Here is a 23780-nt window from a genome sequence, read left to right as displayed (position 1 = left end):
AGGAAGCAGATGTCCTTGTCTGAATGCTTGTCCCTCACCTACCAAGAATTTAGAAAGCTGAACACGCTGACTGGCTGATTCCTCACATCTTCACGCAGAGAGCATCAGAGTTAATGTTGGGATTTCATAAAGACTGAGTCTCAATGTGCAAAAAATACACAATAATGAAAGTAAAAGGATAAAGTCCGGAGACCCGTTTCACAAATTTATTTAAAGCTTCCAATTTATGACTCAGCTATTTGCCTGAAGCTCAAGTCGTGTAAAAAGATCAGCAATCTTATGAATATCAGATTGTCCAGACACCTCTTTGGGGGTGTTTCTCAGATCTTCAAACAAACAGGTAACATATTGGAGTAAGAGATCTGATTTTAATGAGATTGCAGGGTTAGAAACAAACAGTTTTTGTCCACAAGTCCTTATAATGATAACATATAGCAAAACCCTTGCAAATTTCTACTAGTCCTTAGGATACCTTTACTATTGGGCAGTTTGGTAAGGACTACAGGATTAGTGCCAATTTCTGATGCTGGATTGTTAAACTCAATATGACTCCATATATGACGACAGACTCTACTGAATGTGTTGCTGAAAGACATGTTGTGGAGATTCAGACATTTTTGGCTCCATGCCATGGAGTGTTGGTCAATACAAATAGAAACATATTTACAAATATGTACCAGTACTTTAGTGTAAGGTTAAGTTCAATGAGGAATTACAATTTTGTAGAATTTTAGAAAATGTTTTCACTTTTCTTGTGTAGGTACTCAAGTCGTCTTGAAGCAGAACCATCAGCTGTGTCTCACATTCTGTACCAGGAGCCCGAGAACGACCCCAAGAACTTCTGTTACATCTGGGTGGCCAGAGACAGCTCTGTTGTCAATGTTGGGTGGGTAGTTGTATCTTTTGGCCATAGGTGTCCCTCTCGTCACTATTTCATGTGCAGAGTTATGTCCCATGGGCCGCCAGATATCTAGGTTGAACCCAGATTCACCCTCATCATGCTGCTTGGTTTGTCTGCACCATACCTGTGCTTGTGGCTTTCACCACAGTGGTCATCATCTGAACCCTGCATCGTGCTGGGCTTTCCACTCACTTCTACTTAACATGAAATACTGTTCATATTGTGTTAAGCCAAACACATGGAGCAGTCTTAAAGTTAAATGATGGATACAAATTTCATCCTTTAGTTCGAGATTCCCATCCGACACAAAAAATAATTTCAAGTTGAAAACACATTCCTTGTGTAATGTGTTGTGTTGTGTTGTGTTGCTCCTTTCTTTGGGAAAGTCTCTTTTGGGTATTAACATGTTCACAATATAGTGGTGATGGGGATTCTGGTAAAGGTTCTCTGCAACCTATGCATGTTGTGAGAGGCGATTGCATTTATTGGGTGGTCAGATGAGATGCGTGTCATCATACTCCTTTGTGGAATGTTGATCATTACATCAATCACTAGTCTGTCTGGGTGCCGTTGTACAAAGCCATCTTAGCGCTAAGGTGATCGTAACTCCCATACCTTAACATAGACTTACGACAGTTCTAGCGCTAAGGTTGTTTTGTACAACGACACCCTGGTCCAGAAACAGTTATTATCAGGCCCCATCATATGGCTGACTCGCAGTAAATAACAAACAATGCCTGTATTTGATCACAGTAACTTTAGTGTGAGTGTATTTCTTGTGTGCTGATCTCCACCGCCATTGTTCTCAGACAAGAGGGCATCAGCACAATCAGCCTGTATCAGCTGAGTTACGGCAAGAAGACGTGGTACGCCAACTACGGGGTGTTCTTTGAGGTGAGTTGACACACCCCTAACTAGTGGTGGGACGATACACTGATACATCGGCTGATCGTGATTTGTTACTTCTCGATACAAGTGTCGATCACAGTCGCACACAAAGTAAAAAGAATCGATTCTTACCTTAAATGTTTTCTTGAATAAGTGTTACACCAAACACTAATTACTAGTGAAAATGAGTAGTGGAAACGTAAATATTTTCAGTCATTGCGCCATACCTGACACTGCCAACTGTTAATCATTAGTGTGCCAGGTATTTGGCAATCCTGTCTGTGGAAAAGATGGCACCACAGATAAGTGCAGATGCAAGTATCCCGATACATATCAGATTGTGAGCAAGGTATCGTGATACGTATCGAATCGCACAGTTGGTGTATCATCCCAGCTCTACCTCTAACAGACTTCATGAAAACCTTTTGCCTACTTGCACAAGTATTTAAGAAATAAATATGTCCATGCACCATCTGTTGTGTATTAGATGATACGCATCTGAATTGTTATCGTTTGTGTGCCATGACAGATTAACTGTAACATGTATTATATGAAAGAATTGGGTGTTCTTTAACTACTTTTGAGTGGTACGCAATGTGATGATTTCCCATCATCTGTGGATTTTGTGTAACTGTTAAGCAATATTGATACCCATTATTGAGTTTGATTATTGGTTGACATATTTAAAAGTTATGCTCGTCGTCAGAGGCGACCAACAGTATCGGGTGGTCAGGCTAAGTGACTTGGTTGATGCATGTCATCGTATCCCAATTGCGTGGATCGATGCTCATGATGTCAATGACTGGATTGTCTGGTCCAGACTCGATTATTTATGTTGCTGCCGCCTTCTGTGTTCAGGAGCTGCACTCTGTGTGTCTGCGCATCGAGCACAACCTCGCCGCCGACCCGTACAGCAGCGCCACCAAGTCCACCTGGCTGAGTCAGATCGTGTCCTGCTACACCCTCACCAACCCACTCTACACTCCTCCACCACTCCTGCACGACGAGTCCTACGAAGAAAGTAAGACGTGTTTGCTGTAATGCCTTGTGGGGTCTATGCTGTTTAGTAATGTCTACATGATTTCTATGTTGCAAAAATGTTTTGTTGTCACTCATGAGTATTGGATAATTTGTTGATAATTTATTTCTCAACATTGATTTGAATACTAACAGTCCACCTTAATGTAACTGGAACATCGCTGACGTGGCTTAAACACATTCGCTCACATAACCTGTGTTAAGTAGCTGTGACCTCTGTGTTGAGTAGCTGTGACCTCTGTGTTGAGTAGCTGTGACCTCTGTGTTGAGTAGCTGTGACCTCTGTGTTAAGTAGCTGTGACCTCTGTGTTGAGTAGCTGTGACCTCTGTGTTGAGTAGCTGTGACCACTGTGTTGAGTAGCTGTGACCTGTGTTGAGTAGCTGTGACCTCTGTGTTGAGTAGCTGTGACCTCTGTGTTGAGTAGCTGTGACCTCTGTGTTGAGTAGCTGTGACCTCTGTGTTGAGTAGCTGTGACCTTTGTGTTGAGTAGCTCTGACCTCTGTTGAGTAGCTGTGACCTCTGTTGAGTAGCTGTGACCTCTGTGTTGAGTAGCTGTGACCACTGTGTTGAGTAGCTGTGACCTCTGTGTTGAGTAGCTGTGACCTCTGTGTTGAGTAACTGTGACCTGTGTTGAGTAGCTCTGACCTCTGTTGAGTAGCTGTGACCTCTGTTGAGTAGCTGTGACCTCTGTGTTGAGTAGCTGTGACCTCTGTGTTGAGTAGCTGTGACCTCTGTGTTGAGTAGCTGTGACCTCTGTGTTGAGTAGCTGTGACCTCTGTGTTGAGTAGCTGTGACCTGTGTTCAGTAGCTGTGACCTCTGTTGAGTAGCTGTGACCTCTGTGTTGAGTAGCTGTGACCTCTGTGTTGAGTAGCTGTGACCTCTGTGTTGAGTAGCTGTGACCTCTGTGTTGAGAAGCTGTGACCTGTGTTGAGTAGCTATGACCTCTGTGTTGAGAAGCTGTGACCTGTGTTGAGTAACTGTGACCTCTGTGTTGCAGGCAGCCACGGCCCAGACCTGAGCCTGTGTGTGTTTGTGTGGGAGGTGCAGGACAATAGCCCCGGGGACAAGTCCCTCTACTACCTGGGGATGTTCGACATGAACCGATGGTACCATGCCCAGATGCCCACATCCATCAGGTACGTCACAGGGCACATCCACGGACACAATGCAGCATTTAAGTCTGGAATGAGCTTCCAAATATACAGTTGAATACAGAGATCAAACTTTGTAGGTTTGGTGTACACATTAAAATATTAAGTATAGGTTAGAAAACACTCATGTCTATGGACAGTAGTTGACAAGACAAATATTAGTGGAATGAGCTTGAACATTTTTCTGAGTTTTGGTGGCACATTTCCCACAAGTAAAGAGTAGTTAGAACTGATCTTCAGCAACCCATGCTTGTTCCCCGTGAAGATCCGGGTTAGAATTGATCTTCAGCAACCCATGCTTGTTCCCCATGAAGATCCGGGTTAGAATTGATCTTCAGCAACCCATGCTTGCGGCCAGAGGCGTCTAATAGGGTTAGGTGGTCAGTTGCGCTGACTTGGTTGATGAGTGTCATCGTATCCCAATTGCGTAGATCGATGTGTAGGATATCAATCACTGGATTGTCTGGTCCAGACTCGATTATTTGTAGACGGCCATCATGTAGCTGAAATATTGCTGAGAGCAGCATTAAACAACATCCCATTTTCTGCATCCCTTAACCCAGGGTTTCAGTTTTCCCCTGGGAAATTGTGGGGCGTTCAGCAACGAACAAATAAATACTGGAGGTGGTTATGATTGGCAAATCATCCAGAATTTATGACATCTACCAGAACCATGACAAACTTTCTTGTCTGTTTAAAAAATGATGATGTTGACAATTGTATATGCTTTTTCTCTTAGTCAGATAGCTTCATGTCTGTTGTGTTTGTTTTGTTTAGGGATTTGTTTCAACTGTTGACAGAATTGTGTTCAAAGTATGGTCCGTATATATATGTATTCACTCCTTCCAGAACGCGAGAGTCGACGATGGATCTGTGCTCCTTCTTCGCTGTGTACCAGCTGGGTGAACTGTGTGACCTTGCAAACCCTGACGCCTTGCTTGTGAGTTCATGTGTGACTTTGTTGATAACCATCTGCCTTGGTCTCAATCAATGGAGCTGTCTGCCTTACTCATCTTAGAACTAGCCCTCCAAAACACTCACCAGCCATTAACTATCTCGACTGGTTCTGTCACTGTTCCTGACTTATGATAGCCGCAAGCTCTCTGCCGTTTCTGCAGGCCCTGAAGTGAAATATGGATCTGCACACAAATAATGAAACTGATTTATTCGTTAAAGAAATGAAACAGTAAAGGACAGAAGACATATGCACCAGAAATCATGGATAAGCACCACTAGCCTGTACATTTTGATTAATTCTTGAAAAGCTGATATTGCGGTTTTGCCGAATGTAAGATGTGTGTTTTGTGTATCCCCAGCACCTGGAGGTGAAGCCCAACTCACTCAAGAGGTACATCAACAACTCCCCCCTCACTCCGGAACAACACTTCTACCCCACGGCCCTGGCGTTCGGTGAGTCGCGGTTACAATCATGGGTCAGTGTTTGGCTCCAGTGTGTACATGTCAGCCCTGGCGTTCGGTGAGTCACGGTTACAATCACGGGTCAGTGTTTGGCTCCAGTGTGTACATGTCAGCCCTGGCATTCGGTGAGTCACGGTTACAAACATGGGTCAGTGTTTGGCTCCAGTGTGTACATGTCAGCCCTGGCGTTCGGTGAGTCACGGTTACAAACATGGGTCAGTGTTTGGCTCCAGTGTGTACATGTCAGCCCTGGCATTCGGTGAGTCACGGTTACAAACATGGGTCAGTGTTTGGCTCCAGTGTGTACATGTCAGCCCTGGCGTTCGGTGAGTCGCGGTTACAAACATGGGTCAGTGTTTGGCTCCAGTGTGTACATGTCAGCCCTGGGTTCTCGCTAAACATGGTTGGGATTCCAGGAAGAAAATGTCACTCGTACCTTATCTTGTCTCTGTTGGCAATCTGGGCAGATATGTTCCTGTATTCAATGGTTGGGATTCCAAGTAGCTGTGTTGCCAGGTCTGGGAGACAAGCACAGGCAGAGATGCCAATCATTATGCTTTCCCTCCTCTCCAAATTAAAATTTTTAACTTTTTTTCCTGAATTATTTACATGTATAAAATAGCAGAGCAAGCAAATTGTTAATGCACCGATCACGTGGCACATTCTGCAGGTAGCTAATTGCCAGAACACTGATATTTCTTAGAAACCCCAAACATTACATTTTCTTTCTGCAATACAGTTAATATTGTCACATGATGTACTTTATGAATGTGTGGAGCTTTGACCATGTATTTTGGTGTTTCTGACGCTAAGGGGGTTTGGGGGGCTTGCCCCTGCACAACAGCTTGAATTAAATGATTTCATCAGTGATTTATGATTAATAATTACCAAAGTTATGCAAAATATGTGTTTGTTTGAAATGTCCTAATGTACTTTTCGTTGTTGATGTTCATTTATTTTGATGTTCGGATTGATATTCAATTTCGAAACAATGTTTTGTGTCTTCAGATGCTTGTCCGTCTGCAGATGACAGAATGTTTTTACTTTTGTCTGTGTGTATTTTTCTATTAATAAAGGTCATACTTTTATTGTATTAACAAATTTATTGCTGTTACAGATGCTGTGTGTATATTTGAAAGTGGGACGATATCTGCCCAATTCCACGGACGACAGAGACAGGTGAGTTGAAACAAAAACAGTTTTCAGGGACTACTTTGTGCAGACATGGAGGGACGTGTCAACAATAGAATTTCAAGTCACAGGTCTCACACAACATTTGTTAGTTATCTCCCATGGATTTCTCGTGTCTCACATGACATTGATGAATGATTGTGAGACGTTGGGCAGAAGTGGCACATGCTTTTCACCTGATTCGGGCTAGAAGTGATCTCCAGCAAACCGAGCAGGCGACTCAATGGAAGGGGGGGGGGGGGTCAGGCTTGTTAACCTGGTTGAGTGTGTGTCATGCTACCCAGATGGTGTGGACAATATCAGTCACATGATTGTCTGGTCCTCACGTTGACGTCCACCTACCGCGGCTGTACCAGATCCTCCGGTCCGATGATACTAGAGTCTTCCACTCAGGTTCTTCCTACCTCGTGGAATACTAATGATTTAACCTCCATCCCGGCGCAGTAGTCATGTACAAGGTGTGATGTCAGTGTGCCTCCTTCAGTCGCATCTTCCGTTCAGGCTTTTCCTCAGCCTACGACCTCGACAATCTCATCCCCTTCTGTGGACCATTCCCAGAGGAGGATTAAATTGATCGTCATGCCTCCCTTACTTCTTACTCCGGCAGTTTTGACACTGCAGATCCGGCTATGGTTTTGATTTTGATTGATGATAAACTCCAGCTTCCAATGAGTACCTCGACTGAAGACACCAGACTGGTTTTAGTGGATATGGTTACAAATCTGCATAAAGCCTTTGGGCCATTTTGCCGACTACTCCATGGATTACAGTCCCCCCACTTTGTGCTTTGTGTTGGCTGATGCAGGCACTCATGGCCTGTGACTGAATTGGACAGTGACTGAGCGACTTTGGCCCCCAAATGTTCGTTGTCCTGCTCAATGGTGGATGATAGAGATTTACTGCACCTAGACACTACCATTCGCTATTCTTCCGAGACGGAGGCTCTTACCTCAGTTTTGGATCATGCATCTTCTGCTGAGGAAGTTGTGTTTGAGGTTCGGCCATTTTGGATCTTCTTGCTCTCACGCGGGGTCAATTAATACCGGCATGATGTCCTTCAACACTACTCACAGGACAATCCCTTTAGAAATTGCCTATACCAACTGTTTGGGTCAGCTCCCTGACTTTTTCCTGGATGCATTCAAGACATTGCACAGGTGGTTCTTGTTCGTTAAGGTAGCCACCTGCTGAAGACCTGGGTTCAATTCCCGACATGGGGACAATGTGTGAAGCCCATTTCTGGTGTCCCTTGTTGTGATATTGCTGGAATATTGCTAAAAGCAACATAAAACCATACTCACTCACTCTAGTTCGTTAAAGAGCAATAGCAGAAGGACTGTAAACCACCTGCCTTCACTCCTACTCAGTTATTTTACTGTCAATCGATAACAGTTTTTTATTTAATCTAGATATGTGTATTCCTAACGTATAACTTCTCTTCATGATATGGCTGAAATATTGCCGATGTGACGTTAAATATTAACTCACTCACTCCCACTCAGTCGGATCTCCAGGAGTTTGTCAGTAGCAGATTCAGTTCCTTTCACGGCGGTGGACAGGTCGCCATGGGTAATGTAGTTGACTTACTGTGTCTTTCTCCAGACCAAGAGGAATCTCACAGATACTTGCACTTTAAGGAAGCTCTTTCAAGAACAAATCTGATTTTTCCCTCGCCAGCCTTTGTTTACATGAAGCTCTATACAGCAATAAATGTAACGTGGTGTTATTGTTCTGTGTCCACCAGGTGCTGTATGACATGGAAGCCAAAGGCCCCACTTGTCTCCTGCAGCCTCAGGATGTCTACAACATCTGTCTGTGTACCGGTCTCCTGCCTCGCGACCTCACAGCACACACCACACCCGCGGTAAGTACATCTGTCCGTGTACCGGTCTCCTGCCTCGCGACCTCACAGCACACACCACACCCGCGGTAAGTACTTCTGTCCGTGTACCGGTCTCCTACCTCGCAACCTCGCAACCTCGAGACCTCACAGCACACACCACACCTGCGGTAAGTACTTCTGTCTGTGTACCGGTCTCCTGCCTCGCGACCTCACACCACACACCACACACCACACACCACATCCGCGGTAAGTACATCTGTCTGTGTACCGGTGTTCTGCTTCGTGACCACACAGCACACACCACACCCGCGGTAAGTACATCTATCTGTGTACCGGTCTCCTGCTTGCAACCTCACAGCACACACCACATCCGCGGTAAGTACATCTGTCTGTGTACCGGTCTCCTGCCTCGCTACCTCACAGCACACACCACACCCGCGGTAAGTACATCTGTCTGTGTACCGGTCTCCTGCCTCGCGACCTCACAGCACACACCACACCCGCGGTAAGTACATCTGTCTGTGTACCGGTGTTCTGCTTCGCGACCACACAGCACACACCACACCCGCGGTAAGTACATCTGTCTGTGTACCGGTCTCCTGCCTCGCGACCTCACAGCACACACCACACCCGAGGTAAGTACATCTGTCTGTGTACCGGTCTCCTGCCTCGCGACCTCACACCACACACCACACCCGCGGTAAGTACATCTTTCTGTGTACCAGTCTTCTGCCTCGCGACCTCGCGACCTCACAGCAAACACCACACCCCCGGTAAGTACATCTGTCTGTGTACCGGTGTTCTGCTTCGCGACCACACAGCACACACCACATCCGCGGTAAGTACATCTGTCTGTGTACCGGTGTTCTGCTTCGCGACCACACAGCACACACCACACCCGCGGTAAGTACATCTTTCTGTGTACCGGTCTCCTGCCTCGCGACCTCACAGCACAAACCATGAATGAAAATAACCGGATATTTGACAAATATATGTGGCTTTGAAGATATTACATTAAGTAATACGTTACCACTGTTATACCGAGGCTGTTGTCTCCCACAACTGCTGCTATAGCGAAATCTACCACAGAGATCTCAATTACCTCATGCAGCACGTGCGTAGCCACCTAGCTGCCATGTGACACCCTTCACTCTTGTCTCCTTCGTCTGCTTAGCAAGACGTGTTTCTCCTGCTGAAGCGTTCCTTGAAGATTTGGTGATATTTATTATAGTTTATTCTCTAATAAACTGTGCTTTTATGGGGCGTTGCGGTAGCTACGCTTGGTTATAATTTTCCCGCCAAACGGAAAATTTTTCCCGCCCTTTTTTCTATATACTTGCGGGGTTCGCGTATGCACGTTGTGTTTTACGTTTCCCCTGTTCTTGTATGTTTTGGAGGTTAACATCACTTATTTCTTTAATAAAAGTTATATGTGTATGTTATATGTTCACATTGCTCGTTTATTTTCTTGTGAAAATGTTCGTTTGTGAATCATTGTGGTGCGTGCGTTGTAACCATGTTTTGTTCTTTGTTTATAGCAAACAATCAATGTCTGACATGGATATGTCCCCAGTATCCACCCCCTCTACCCCTGCTCCTCGGAGTTGTGGGGTGTGCAGAAAGTTTTTGTCGTCCCGGGATCCCCACGATCGTTGCCCGCGGTGCAGGGTTCCTTGCGGGGACACCCGGTGCATCCTGTGCGAAGGTCTGGGGCCTGCGGAGTTTGAGCGGTACCGGCTGTACGTACAGTCCGTCTCCACCCCTGTGGTGGCCGGTTCGTCCGGTCGGGGTCCCCGTGCGGGTACCACCTCCTCGGCTGCGGCGGATCCCCTTGCGGCCCTCGGGCTGTCTGGGGATTCCGTCGCCGCATTGTTGTCGAAACTTGTGGTCTCCAAGCTGGCGGCCTTATCGCAAGATAGGCCGCTGGCTGTTCCGTCCCCGGCCTCTTCGGTGGCCGCGGGGTCCACCGGTAAAGCGGCGGATCTCTTGGCGGCCCGTGTGCTGTCCGGGGATTCCGTCGCTGCATTACTTGCATAACTTGTGGACTCCAAGCTGGCGGCCTTATCTCAGGATAGGCCGCTGGCTGTTCCGTCCCCGGCCACTTCGGTGGCCGCGGGGTCGGACGCGGGGTCCACCGGTACGGCGGCGGCTCCCGTGGTCACCGGTCCTTCCCCCGAACCGTTGCTCCCGCTATCGGTTTAGGACCGCGTGGCCATGGTTTATGACCTCTTTGAGGACATGCCCCGGCCGGTACCGCGGGGAATCCACGACTGTGGGTTCCTCCGAGGTATACGATAAGTCTTCCGACACGGCTTTCCCCGCATCAACCTTGCTGCGCGGTTTCAAGCCTTCCTTGGAGAACGCCTTTGCGGCGGCCTCCGGTCGGGGTCTCCCGTTGCCTCCGACGTCGTGGAGAAAGGGTTTCTTCCCGGTACATGACCTTGCCTTTCCCGAGGCTGGTCCTACCGCGGAGGCCCATGTTGAGCGGTTGGGTGTCCGTGCCCCACCGGCTGCTACGGTAACGCAAGCTACCTTGCACCAGCTGGACGCCCTCGCTCGGCACTCCATGTCTCACGGAGACACTTACTTGGCTGCAGCGGCCCGTCTGGTCGAAGGTTCTCCCACGGACCGTGACCAGCGCATTTACAACTGCCTGCTCAGTTTAAATGCTTCCCTGGAGTACGTTGCCGAGGACTCTCGGCACACACTTGCTCTTGTTGGGTCCCTGCATAGGCGCCTGGGTGCCGCTCCTAACCGGAGCGCGCCCCAGGCTGCTGCGGCCGGTAGGTCTAAGGGGTCGGGTTCTTCTTCCTCTGGGAAGTAGCCCCGCCCTGAGGGCTCCGGTATGGGCAATCAGCTGCCCTTTCGCGGGAAGACCGGGAACTGGGGGAAGCCCAAGTCGTCGACGGACGGCAAGGGCCCCTCCAGGTGACTCTCATTGGAGGGGTTCGTATGCCGACAGCGCCAACTTCGGTTGGCCCTTAGGCGAACCGAGTCACTTGGCCCTGGACAGTTGCGCCTGCCGCAACCTGTCAGGGCCCCCTCTCCTTCCCCAGTGGGAGCCAGACTCCAGACTTACTGGGAGAATTGGGAACAAGTGTTCGACGACCCGTGGGTGGTCAACACGATTCAGTACGGCTATCGGCTTGATCTCAAAGCGAATCCGCCGCTCACCGTTGCCCCGTTGGCAGGTTTCGATTCGGAAACCGATCTTCCCATCCTCGCCGATGCCATCGGCAGGTTGGTGGAGAAGGGGCAGTACGGGAGTTAGCTCTACCGGGGTTTTACTCCAGGATATTTCTCGTTCCCAAGTAGGACAGTGCCGAACTCAGAATGATTCACACGTCCGCTCCCTGGCTGTTCACCCGGTTAACCACCCCCATAGTGGGGTTCCTCCACAGGAGGGGTGTCCGGTACTTCGCGTACCTGGACGACTCGCTAGTAGCAAATCGAATGACGGACACCCTGTCACGCCATCTCGTTTTCGCACGTCGGCTCTTGGAGCAATTTGGGTGGATTATCAATCTCCCGAAGAGCGAGTTAACCCCTTCTCAGAACTTGCTGTTCATCGGAGGTCGGTTCAACACGGTGTCCCATCGCCTCTTTGTCCCCCCAGACCGGTGGCACAAAATTCAGGCGATGATTGCCAAAGTCTTAGCGGTGCAACAGACTGTTCACTTTTGGGAACAGCTGTTAGGGCTACTTGTATCAGCCCAGGACTGCACCGCACGGGGTCGTCTCCAACTCCGCCCGCTGCAACGGTTTTTAATCCAGTTGTTAGCAACGGAGGTGAACAGTGCGACCGTCGCCCTCCCGGATCGGCTCCGACCGCATCTGGAGTGGTGGACGGTCCCTTACATTGTCTTATCAGGAGTCTCTATGCGGCCCTACCGGGCCACGTTGACCCTGTATACAGACGCCTCTCTAGTGGGCTGGGGCGCCCATCTAAAGGGGGAGGTGAGCTCGGGGCTGTGGTGCGTAGACGAACTAGGTCTTCACATCACTTGTCTCGAGTACAAGGCAGTGATCAACGCAGTCAATCACTGGAAGCATCGTCTCGTCGACGCCCGGCTCATGCTGGCGACCGACAACACGACGGTAGTGTCCTATGTGAACACACTGGGGGGAACCCACAGTCACTCGCTACTCGATCTCACGTTCGAGTTTTACGCTCTGGTGGACAGTGTCCCGTGCCAGATACGCGCCCGTCACATCCCAGGTGTGCGGAACGTACTGGCCGATGCTCTATCGAGGCCTCAGGATCCGAGCCCCACAGAGTGGATGCTGAACCCAGTAGTGTTTCAGTGGCTGTGCGAACGTTTGGGTCGTCCGATGGTCGACCTGTTCGCAACGCGGTTCAACAATCAACTCCCGTTGTTTGTATCACCAGTCCCGGACCCGAGGGCCATCGATCACGATGCTCTCGCGTTAGACTGGACGGGCTTGGTCGCTTATGCTTACCCGCCGACAGCGTTGATACCACACATTCTAAGCCGGCTCCGAGGAGTTCGCTGTCGAATGTTACTGATCGCGCCCATGTGGCCGAACAGATCGTGGTACCCCGACTTGCTGACCCAGGTCACGCAGTCGCCACTTCCACTGCCTGTGAGACCGGATCTCTTGATCCACCCTCACACCCGTCAGCTTCATCCAAACGCAGGGCAGTTCAATCTGCACGCGTGGATGTTGTCACCGAGCGTCTGAGGAGTAAAGTTTTTTTCTCGCCGGGCGTCTCGGGCATACGTTAGTATGCATCGTGATTCTACCCAGAAGGTGTGTAATGCACGTTGGGTTATTTTCACGAAGTGGTGTTGTAAACATCACATTCATTCGCCAGATAAGGTATCTGTGCAGGATATTGCTCGTTTCATGTCTCACTTGCGAGAGACCCGGAAACTCTCCGGGGGTTCCATTGCCAACTATGTCTCGTCTGTTGCTACGGTACGGGACGTTGCTATGGGTACCAGTCTCTCCAAAGAGCCGGTGATACGGGGTATTATCAAGGGTTTCAAACAGCACGATCTTAAGAAGGGCCGCCTTCGGGCACCGGCCTTGGATCTTTCCCTAGTGTTGCAATCACTTACGGAAGCTCCGTATGAACCCTTGCATAGTGCTTCGTTCCGGCATGTGACTTGGAAAACAGCATTTCTCCTCTCCTTTGCCACGGCGGCACGTGTATCCGAAATTCATGCACTCGATGTCGCCAAGGTACGATTCGATAGGGGTGACGAAGGAGCGGTCCGCCTGGGCCTGCTCATGGGCTTCGTCGCCAAGAATCAGAGAGTCGGGCAAACGGAGAGAGAATTCACTGTAAGATCACTCAAAGAAATCTTACATCCTGCTGATACTGAGGACAGAGCGCTGTGTCCGGTTAGGCCCCTTAAGTATTATCTTAAGGCTTTGAATGAACGTAGACAAGGGCGTGACCGTCTGTTCATATCGTGTAACCCTAATCGCACGGTTGACATAACTCGCAACTCGATTGCGTTGTGGCTTCGTTCTGTCATCAATCTGGCGTACCGGTCTCGGGGGTTACCGGTAGCGGGGTCAAACCCGCACGAGATCAGGGCGCTAGCGGCAACATTTGCCCTACACTCGAATATCTCTGTTCGCAGAATATTACGAGGTTGTTACTGGCGTTCTGACTCGGTTTTTGCCAATCATTACCTCAAACAGGTCGCTGATGCCGTCGTGGAGAGTGTGCACCGTCTTGGCCCGCGGATCGCGGCGCAAGCGGGCACCTAAGGGGTGTGCCCAGCGCAATTCCGAACTCCTCAGGCGTCTGACCTTGCACGGTGGTCAATCTGGGTCGACTCCAATGTTCCCACTGCCGTGGGTACAGGAGTTGGGGTCCCGCAAACCAGCGCACTCACACCACAGGTGAGGGCGGCTTTTTGTGTGCTTTGTCCTTATTTGTATTTTGACAATTATGTCTTTAATTGTCTGTCGTGTATCCCAACCTTGTGATGCATGCTTACAAATACTGGAATTAGGTCACGCGCCTAATGCATACTTTAAGTAGGCTTGCTCTGGGATATACGGTCTGAATGAAATTAATTTCCCTCTTTTCGACTGTTTAACCTGATCTAAGATTAAGCTCACGCGGATACAGTGTTCTCATCTGCTGCGGCGATGAAATACCTATCCAGTGGGGCCGTTTGGAGTCACCAATCGTTTTGGCAATGACGATTGAGCCTTACGGTATGCGCTTGACAGTGCTTTGGTATTCCTATAGGGTAACGCCTAGCTAGGTGCATGCGCATCGAGTGCTTCCGCCTTGGTGTTTACTTCCGCTGGTCGGAAGGAACGCTAGCAGTCAGGATTCGGGTTGTAGGTGCTCCCCACCGCCTACTGTGGTAGTCAGCCTCGGTATAACAGTGGTAACGTATTACTTAATGTAATTTGTAGAATTTTCCTATTCGGAATATTCTATAAGTAATACGTTACCACTGGGCTGCTGCCCGCCCGTCCGTCCCCCGAGCACTTGCTCTCGCAGGAGACAAGAGTGAAGGGTGTCACATGGCAGCTGGGTGGCTACGCACGTGCTGCATGAGGTAATTGAGATCTCTGTGGTAGATTTCGCTATAGCAGCAGTTGTGGGAGACAACAGCCTCGGTATAACAGTGGTAACGTATTACTTATAGAATATTCCGAATAGGAAAATTCTACAAATTGGTGTGTTTACTGACAGGCACAGCAGCGTCAGGCATTACTCAACATGGCTCTGGACCACTCCATGATCAAGTTCATCAACTGCTGCATCACAGCGTGGGCTGCCGGAGGTAAGGAGATCAGTTGTCTCTAGGTTCTTGTTTGGTGAATGATCAAACAGTTAATATGACTATTGGCATTAAGGTGAGTGAGTGAGTGAGTGACTTTGGTTTTACGCCGCTCTTAGCAATATTACAGCAGGGGACACCACAAATGGCCTTTGCACATTGTACCCATGTCGGGAATTGAACCCGGATCTTCGGCGTGATGAGCGAACACTTTAACCACTTAGCTCCCTGACTGCCTCTCCTTTGCATTAAGAGGCTGAAACAAGGACTGGGCGGCTTGGAGTCAGTATACTGTGTCTGAGTGGGGTATTCATGTTAAACTGCAACATGGTATCTCAGTGGGCGAAACAAGTGTGTTCACGTCGCTATATAAGTGCAATAATCTTGGATGTGATGTTAAAACTCAATTTCACCTCACCTATTAAAACAAGCTGCCACATCTTCGCTTCACAAGCTGAAGGATCCTGTGAGCCTTGCCTGCTACTTCAGCTGACAGTGTTTCTCATTGACATGATGTATTGCAGAGTCTGTGCAGCTCTGAAGATGACAGTGTGTCTCATTGACATGATGTTTGTTGACAGAGTTTGTGCAGCAAGGCTGTACTCTGAAGTTCCTGCTGGACTGGGCCTGGGAAAAAGTCGCTGCCACCAAACACAACATTGACACTGTGTGTAAGTACACCTGTACACTGACAACATTGACACTGTGTGTAAGTACACCTGTACACTGACAACATTGACAACATTGACACAGTGTGTAAGTACACCTGTACACTGACAACATTGACACTTTAAGTACACCTGTACACTGACAACATTGACACTGTGTGTAAGTACACCTGTACACTGACAACATTGACACTGTGTGTAAGTACACCTGTACACTGACAACATTGACCCTGTGTGTAAGTACACCTGTACACTGACAACATTGACACTGTAAATACACCTGTACACTGACAACATTGACACTGTGTGTAAATACACCTGTACACTGACAACATTGACACTGTAAATACACCTGTACACTGACAACATTGACACAGTAAATACACCTGTACACTGACAACATTGACACTGTAAATACACCTGTACACTGACAACATTGACACTGTGTGTAAGTACACCTGTACACTGACAACATTGACACTGTGTGTAAGTACACCTGTACACTGACAACATTGACACTGTAAGTACACCTGTACACTGACAACATTGACACTGTGTGTAAATACACCTGTACACTGACAACATTTACACTGTGTGTAAGTACACCTGTGCACTGACAACATTGACACTGTGTGTAAGTACACCTGTACACTGACAACATTGACACTGTGTGTAAGTACACCTGTACACTGACAACATTGACACTGTGTGTAAGTACACCTGTACACTGACAACATTGACACTGTGTGTAAGTACACCTGTACACTGACAACATTGACACTGTGTGTAAGTACACCTGTACACTGACAACATTGACACTTTAAGTACACCTGTACACTGACAACATTGACACTGTGTGTAAGTACACCTGTACACTGACAACATTGACACTGTGTGTAAGTACACCTGTACACTGACAACATTGACACTGTGTGTAAGTACACCTGTACACTGACAACATTGACACTGTGTGTAAGTACACCTGTACACTGACAACATTGACACTGTGTAAGTACACCTGTACACTGACAACATTGACACTGTAAATACACCTGTACACTGACAACATTGACACTGTAAGTACACCTGTACTGACTACATTGACACTGTGTGTAAGTACACCTGTACACTGACAACACTGACACTGTATGTACACCTCTACACCTGTATCTCGTAGCTATGTTATATATTGCAATACAATCTTGTTTATTGTGAAGTCAAAGCTTCACCTGTAAAAAGTAATGGCTGAAGTGTTGCTGAACTCTAGCAACTGACATACATGTTACCATGGTTACAGGTGCCCCTCTGTACGACTGGTCAGGGAACCACGCCGACCACCGACTACTGCAGGTACTCAACAGGTCAAAGGTCACATTGCATCACCTGCGGACCATCATGCTGACTCTACTGACGCAGTCGGCTCCGACAACGGAGCAGGGTATGTCAACTGTAGCTGTGTCGTGTGACTTTTTGGGGCTGTGAGTCAGAGGTTGAACCTGTGTAGAATGACTTTGGTTTTGGTGAATTTTGAACATGAATTTTAGCTGTTATATTGTTGACATTGTAGGAGATGAAAAGAATTCCTTGTGTTGGAGATGCAATGACATGGTTAAAGTTATAATCACAGTGTGTGTTGTCTGTGGACCCGTGAAGATCCGGGGTAGAATAGTTCTCAGCAACCTATGCCTGCCGTAAAAGGCGACTTTGCTTGCTGACTTGGTTGATGCATGTCATTGTATCTGAATTGCGTGGATTGATCCTCATGATGTCAATCACTGGATTGTCTGGTCCAGGCTCAATTATTTACAGATCGCTGTCATACAATTGGAATATTGCTGAGTGCAGTGTTAAACAATTTAGACTGTAGTCTGTTGTCTGTACTCTTGTGTCTATAGTCTGACTATGTCTGTAGTCTGAATGTGTATGTAGTCTGTGTCATGTCTGCCTTCTGACGTCTGTCTGTGTTTTGTCTGTCGTCTGTACTTTGAGTGTGACCTGTCTGTTGTTGCAGGTGTGGTGGAGCTGGAGACAAGGCTGAATGTGATCCAGTTCCTCTCTCAGCATCTCCAGATAGTTCTGTGGTTCATCGATGCCGGACTGCTGCCGGAGTGTGACGGTAGGCTTCACATCATCGGGGGGGCTTCACATCATCACAGGGGCTTCACATCATCACGGGGGCTTCACATCATCACTCACACATCTGTTCAGATTTGGGTGTTACATGTAGAAAGAGTGTGGTTTGAACAAAAGCTTTCTATGATGGTGCAGTGTTCTAAAGCTCCACAAATATGTTGATCAGAGAGGCATTCCAGGCACAATTTCCCTGCTACATGAAGTCCAGGTCCATGATGAAAATCACTGGATTGTCTGGTCCAAACTTGATTATTTACAGACCATCTATACATAGCTGAAAAATTGCTGAGTGGCCGTAAAACAACAAACAAACAAACTCAAAACATATTTGACCGCCATGTGTGTCCATTTACAGCTGCTACTTCTGTAGAGCTGGTCCCTTAGGTCAGAGCTCCTTCTGTAGAGCTGATCCCTTAGGTCAGAGCTCCTGTAGAGCTGCATCCCTTAGGTCAGAGCTCCTTCTGTAGAGCTGGTCGCTTAGGTCAGAGCTCCTTCTATAGAGATGGTCCCTTAGGTCAGAGCTCCTGTAGAGCTGCATCCCTTAGGTCAGAGCTCCTGTAGAGCTGGTCGCTTAGGTCAGAGCTCCTTCTGTAGAGATGGTCCCTTAGGTCAGAGCTCCTATAGAGCTGCATCCCTTAAGTCAGAGCTCCTGTAGAGCTGCGTCCCTAGGTCAAAGCTCCTTCTGTAGAGCTGCGTCCCTTAGATCAGAGCTCCTTCTGTAGAGCTGGTCGCTTAGGTCAGAATTAAATGGTTGTGGATTTGAATCCCAGATATGACCAATTATGAAATAGGTTTGTCAGCTCCAACCCATGCATGTGGTTTTCACCCAAATGTCTGAGAGCTGTATCACTTCTGGCTTCCTCCCCCATGCAGCTGACACTGTGATGGAACTGTCATACTCTTGAAAGCTGTGGAAAACCCAACTCACTCATTCAACTACTTTGTTACACAGCTACTTTGTTTGATTCAACAGCCTGTTACAGTATGTGGACTTTCATCAGAGAATGAAACTGTGTTCAGTGTGTATATTGTGTACTGGGACATTGTTATGGTCCGAGGCTTGGCTGTTTTCAATCTTTATGTTTTGATATATTTTGAAATTCTTTGTGAACAGAAATTGGTGATGATGTTGAGGGTCTGTACCGCTTCCCTGCTGGAAACCTGACACAGGCCTTCAGTTCACGCCGGGCCGAGTTGCAGAAGCTGCACAGGTGAGTGTCAGTTACCATGGTTAGAGGTGTGGAGGGTCTTCGATGCAGAAGCTGCACAGGTGAGTGTCAGATACCATGGATACAGGCACAGTGAAACCCTGTTGATCCTTTCCATTCCATTCCATTATAACTGGAGACTATGGCGGGCTGGATGACACCTGGCTAAACTTATTTCTTAATGATGAAATCTCAAATTTATGTCCTTGCATACATGTGGATGGTTGCTATTGTTATCAGACTGTTTTTTGTGTGGTGAGAGCCTTGTTCCACAAAGTGATCTTAGCGCTAAGACGACTGTAACAGTGATTCCATACCCTAACACGGACACAGGGATTAACACTAACATGGCTTTGTAAAACAGGTCCTAGTCATTTGTCCTGTGTCACTGATATTGATGTTTGTGGTTTTCAACTCAGTTTCTTTACTTGTGTAAATTTGTAACCTCAAAATACCATAAAGTCTAGAAAATTGAATGCCCATGGGTGTTTTTGATATGTGGTTTTGAGATTTTTACAAATACTGTTTTTCAGTGAGATCAACCCGACCGAACTTCTACTGATTGATGGCTTGGTGGATTGCTGTGGAGATGCCATCCCCGCCCTGTGGGAGCGGGAGGGAGGGAGTGGCCTCTACCCACCCCCCAGTCTGCATGTAAGTTATCCCCTCCCTGTGGGCGTGGCCTATACCCACCCCCTAGTCTGCATGTAAGTTATCCCCTCCCTGTGGGCGCGGGAAGTAGGGAGTGGCCTATACCCACCCCCAGTCTGCATGTAAGTTATCCCCTCCCTGTGGGCGCGGGAGGGAGGAAGCAAGCTATACCCACCCCCAGTCTGCATGTATGTTATCCCCGCCCTGTAGGACCGGGAGGGAGGAAGCAAGCTATACCCACCCCCAGTCTGCATGTAAGTTATCCCCTCCCTGTGGGAGCAGGAGGGAGGAAGCAAGCTATACCCACCCCCAGTCTGCATGTCAGTTATCCCCTCCCTGTGGGAGCAGGAGGGAGGAAGCAAGCTATACCCAACCCCAGTCTGCATGTCAGTTATCCCCACCCTGTGGGAGCAGGAGGGAGGAAGCAAGCTATACCCACCCCCAGTCTGCATGTCAGTTATCCCCGCCCTGTGGGAGCAGGAGGGAGGAAGCAAGCTATACCCACCCCCAGTCTGCATGTCAGTTATCCCCACCCTGTGGGCGCGGCCTATACCCACCCCCCAGTCACCATGTAAGTTATCCCCTCCCTGTGGGCACGGCCTATACCCACCCCCAGTCTGCATGTAAGTTATCCCCTCCCTGTGGGCACGGCCTATACCCACCCCCCAGTCTGCATGTAAGTTATCCCCACCCTGTGGGCGCGGGAGGGAGGAAGCAAGCTATACCCACCCCCCATACTGCATGAAAATTATCCCCACCCTGTGGGCGCGGCCTATACCCACCCCCCAGTCTGCATGTAAGTTATCCCCTCCCTGTGGGCACGGCCTATACCCACCCCCAGTCTGCATGTAAGTTATCCCCTCCCTGTGGGCGCGGGAGGGAGGAAGCAAGCTATACCCACCCCCCATACTGCATGAAAATTATCCCCACCCTGTGGGCGCGGCCTATACCCACCCCCCAGTCTGCATGTAAGTTATCCCCTCCCTGTGGGCACGGCCTATACCCACCCCCAGTCTGCATGTAAGTTATCCCCTCCCTGTGGGCGCGGGAGGGAGGAAGCAAGCTATACCTACCCCCAGTCTGCATGTAAGTTATCCCCACCCTGTAGGACCGGGAGGGAGGAAGCAAGCTATACCCACCCCCAGTCTGCATGTAAGTTATCCCCTCCCTGTGGGAGCAGGAGGGAGGAAGCAAGCTATACCCACCGCCCAGTCTGCATGTAAGTTATCCCCACCCTGTGGGCGCGGGAGGGAGGAAGCAAGCTATACCCACCCCCAGTCTGCATGTAAGTTATCCCCGCCCTGTGGGCGCGGGAGGGAGGAAGCAAGCTATACCCACCCCCCATACTGCATGAAAATTATCCCCACCCTGTGGGCGCGGCCTATACCCACCCCCCAGTCTGCATGTAAGTTATCCCCTCCCTGTGGGCACGGCCTATACCCACCCCCCAGTCTGCATGTAAGTGATCCCCTCCCTGTGGGCGCGGGAGGGAGGAAGCAAGCTATACCTACCCCCAGTCTGCATGTAAGTTATCCCCACCCTGTAGGACCGGGAGGGAGGAAGCAAGCTATACCCACCCCCCAGTCTGCATGTATGTTATCCCCACCCTGTGGGCGTGGGAGGGAGGAAGCAGCCTATACCTACCCCCAGTCTGCATGTAAGTTATCCCCACCCTGTGGGAGCAGGAGGGAGGAAGCAAGCTATACCCACCCCCAGTCTGCATGTCAGTTATCCCCACCCTGTGGGAGCAGGAGGGAGGAAGCAAGCTATACCCACCCCCAGTCTGCATGTCAGTTATCCCCACCCTGTGGGAGCAGGAGGGAGGAAGCAAGCTATACCCACCCCCAGTCTGCATGTAAGTTATCCCCGCCCTGTAGGACCGGGAGGGAGGAAGCAAGCTATACCCACCCCCAGTCTGCATGTAAGTTATCCCCGCCCTGTAGGACCGGGAGGGAGGAAGCAAGCTATACCCACCCCCAGTCTGCATGTAAGTTATCCCCGCCCTGTGGGAGCAGGAGGGAGGAAGCAAGCTATACCTAGATCTTGATCTTGTGGACATTCACTCTGGATACATTATTGATGGCAATATTTTCGGCTGATTTCCAACACTAGTAGGTTGAATGTTGTAACAAGATAAAAAGATTCTAATCTTGTGGAAAACCTGGATGAACATCAAAGCTGTAACTTATAAGAATTAATCACATTATGTAAGTGTGTCTACTTTACTGTGGTAAGATTGTGTGTGATGTGTGCAGGCGCTGCTGAACGTCTACCTGGTGGAGGAAGTGAGTATTGGAGTGAAGCATTCCATCGTGCTGTACCTGCTGCTAGACCTGGCCTCTCTTGTGGAGGAGCATCGACATGAACAGGTGAGTCCCAAACCCCCCCTTCCTTCCGCCAGCCCCCACCCCCACCCCCACCCCCACCCCCACCATCCACCTACACCCTCGCCTCACTGCTGGATCTGCCCTCTTGTGGAGGAGCTTCGACATGATACGGTTAGTCCTTCCCACCCACACCCCCACCAACTCCCTGCACCTGCCTTCCATACACCCTCACCCCCCTGGTGTAGTGGATAGAGCGTCTGCCCGGAGAGTGGAAAGTTGGTTCGATCCCTGGACGTGTCATACCAAAAGATGTTAAAAGATGGTACTTGCTGTTACCCAGCCTTTTTCTAGGCATTAAGGGGCAAAAACAAGGACTGGTCTGAGCGGGGTATTCATGTTAATCTGCAGCATGGAATCTCAGTGGGCTGGCAAACACGTTGATGAATGAGTGCAATAATGTAGACCGTGATGTTAGATCCTAGGGTTGGGAATTGGACCAAAAAGTGTATTGCGATATATTGCAATATTTCAAAAACATATTGCAATATTATTGCAATATATTGGGAAATAATTTCTACCAAGAGAAAAGCTTTTTTTCATATCCCTTTGACAAATATTAATATGAAAGCTGCAATGTTAACAATATCAAATACAGAGTATGAAGCATTTGTTTTGTCTTTGTTTTGATTCAATAAGGTAAGACTATACATCATGGCATATACATGTCAGTCAAAGTTTGAATAATGAGGGAAAAACCGATACGCCAAAAATGTATTGCGATTCATATCGTGATGAATTTGTATTGCAATATACCGGTATACCGATAAAACCGCACATCCCTATTAGATCCCATTCTCCCTCACCTGGCCTCATTGGTGGATTACCTCCCTTACCCCACCCTACCTTCATTATCCCATCCATTAGGTTTGGTAGAGTTTTCAGTATGTTTCACAGCTGTTCTGTTATAAATTAGAAAGGACTTTGAATTCAACTGCTTTTAGACATCAGACACTTTGATTCAAATTTAATCAAATCTGTTATGTCAGTATTTGTTTTAGTTTTGAAAAATTCGCAAGTTCTTACATAACTTTTTCACAAGTGCACCCTTCTTATATTTTAGTTTGCGGACAAGATCGCCAAATTTGCCAAGTCCTTCTCCCTCCCCTTGTCTGTGGTGAAGCAGATCCAGGCCTTCTGGTTGTTGGACCACAAGGACTTCGAGGTAAGTCTCATTTCTGTAGAATGCGTTCTATATCACTCACTGTGTCAGGAAGCATTCTGTATCTCCTGTCTGTTTCAGGAATGTTCTATATCTCCTGTCTCTCTCACGAAGCGTTCTATATCTCCCATCTGTTTCAGGAAGCATTCTATATGTTCCCCATCTGTTTCAGGAAGCCTTCTATATCTCCTCTCTGTTTCAGGAATCATTCTGTATCTCCTGTCTGTTTCAGGAAGCGTTCTATATCTCCCATCTCTTTCAGGAAGCATTCTATATGTCCCCCGTCTGTTTCAGGAAGCGTTCTATATCTCCCATCTGTTTCAGGAATGTTCTATATCTCCTGTCTCTCAGGAAGCGTTCTA

At 48.4% G+C, this 23780-nt stretch overlaps 1 protein-coding gene across 2 annotated transcripts in view; it reads left to right on the top strand.

The window, feature by feature from the left end:
• The window catches only part of LOC124115167 (protein ELYS-like), a 52164-nt gene that overhangs the window by 7179 nt on the left and 21205 nt on the right, over positions 1–23780 (top strand). For both annotated transcript variants that reach the window (XM_048394154.1, XM_048394153.1), the window contains exons 8-23: positions 761–886; positions 1711–1795; positions 2648–2810; positions 3827–3965; positions 4830–4920; positions 5297–5390; positions 6517–6578; positions 8335–8454; positions 15125–15215; positions 15794–15883; positions 17178–17318; positions 17892–17996; positions 19128–19224; positions 19755–19875; positions 22128–22241; positions 23320–23421. In XM_048394154.1, the coding sequence (XP_048250111.1) occupies positions 761–886; positions 1711–1795; positions 2648–2810; positions 3827–3965; positions 4830–4920; positions 5297–5390; positions 6517–6578; positions 8335–8454; positions 15125–15215; positions 15794–15883; positions 17178–17318; positions 17892–17996; positions 19128–19224; positions 19755–19875; positions 22128–22241; positions 23320–23421 (1741 nt within the window). The remainder of the gene's footprint in view (positions 1–760; positions 887–1710; positions 1796–2647; positions 2811–3826; positions 3966–4829; positions 4921–5296; positions 5391–6516; positions 6579–8334; positions 8455–15124; positions 15216–15793; positions 15884–17177; positions 17319–17891; positions 17997–19127; positions 19225–19754; positions 19876–22127; positions 22242–23319; positions 23422–23780) is intronic.

Source organism: Haliotis rufescens, unplaced genomic scaffold (assembly GCF_023055435.1).
Source record: "Haliotis rufescens isolate VD_foot unplaced genomic scaffold, xgHalRufe1.0.p SCAF_13, whole genome shotgun sequence".
Classification (NCBI taxonomy): Eukaryota; Metazoa; Mollusca; class Gastropoda; order Lepetellida; family Haliotidae; genus Haliotis; species Haliotis rufescens.
Note: the sequence above shows the minus strand (reverse complement) of the source record. Positions and strands in the feature narration are given on the sequence as shown.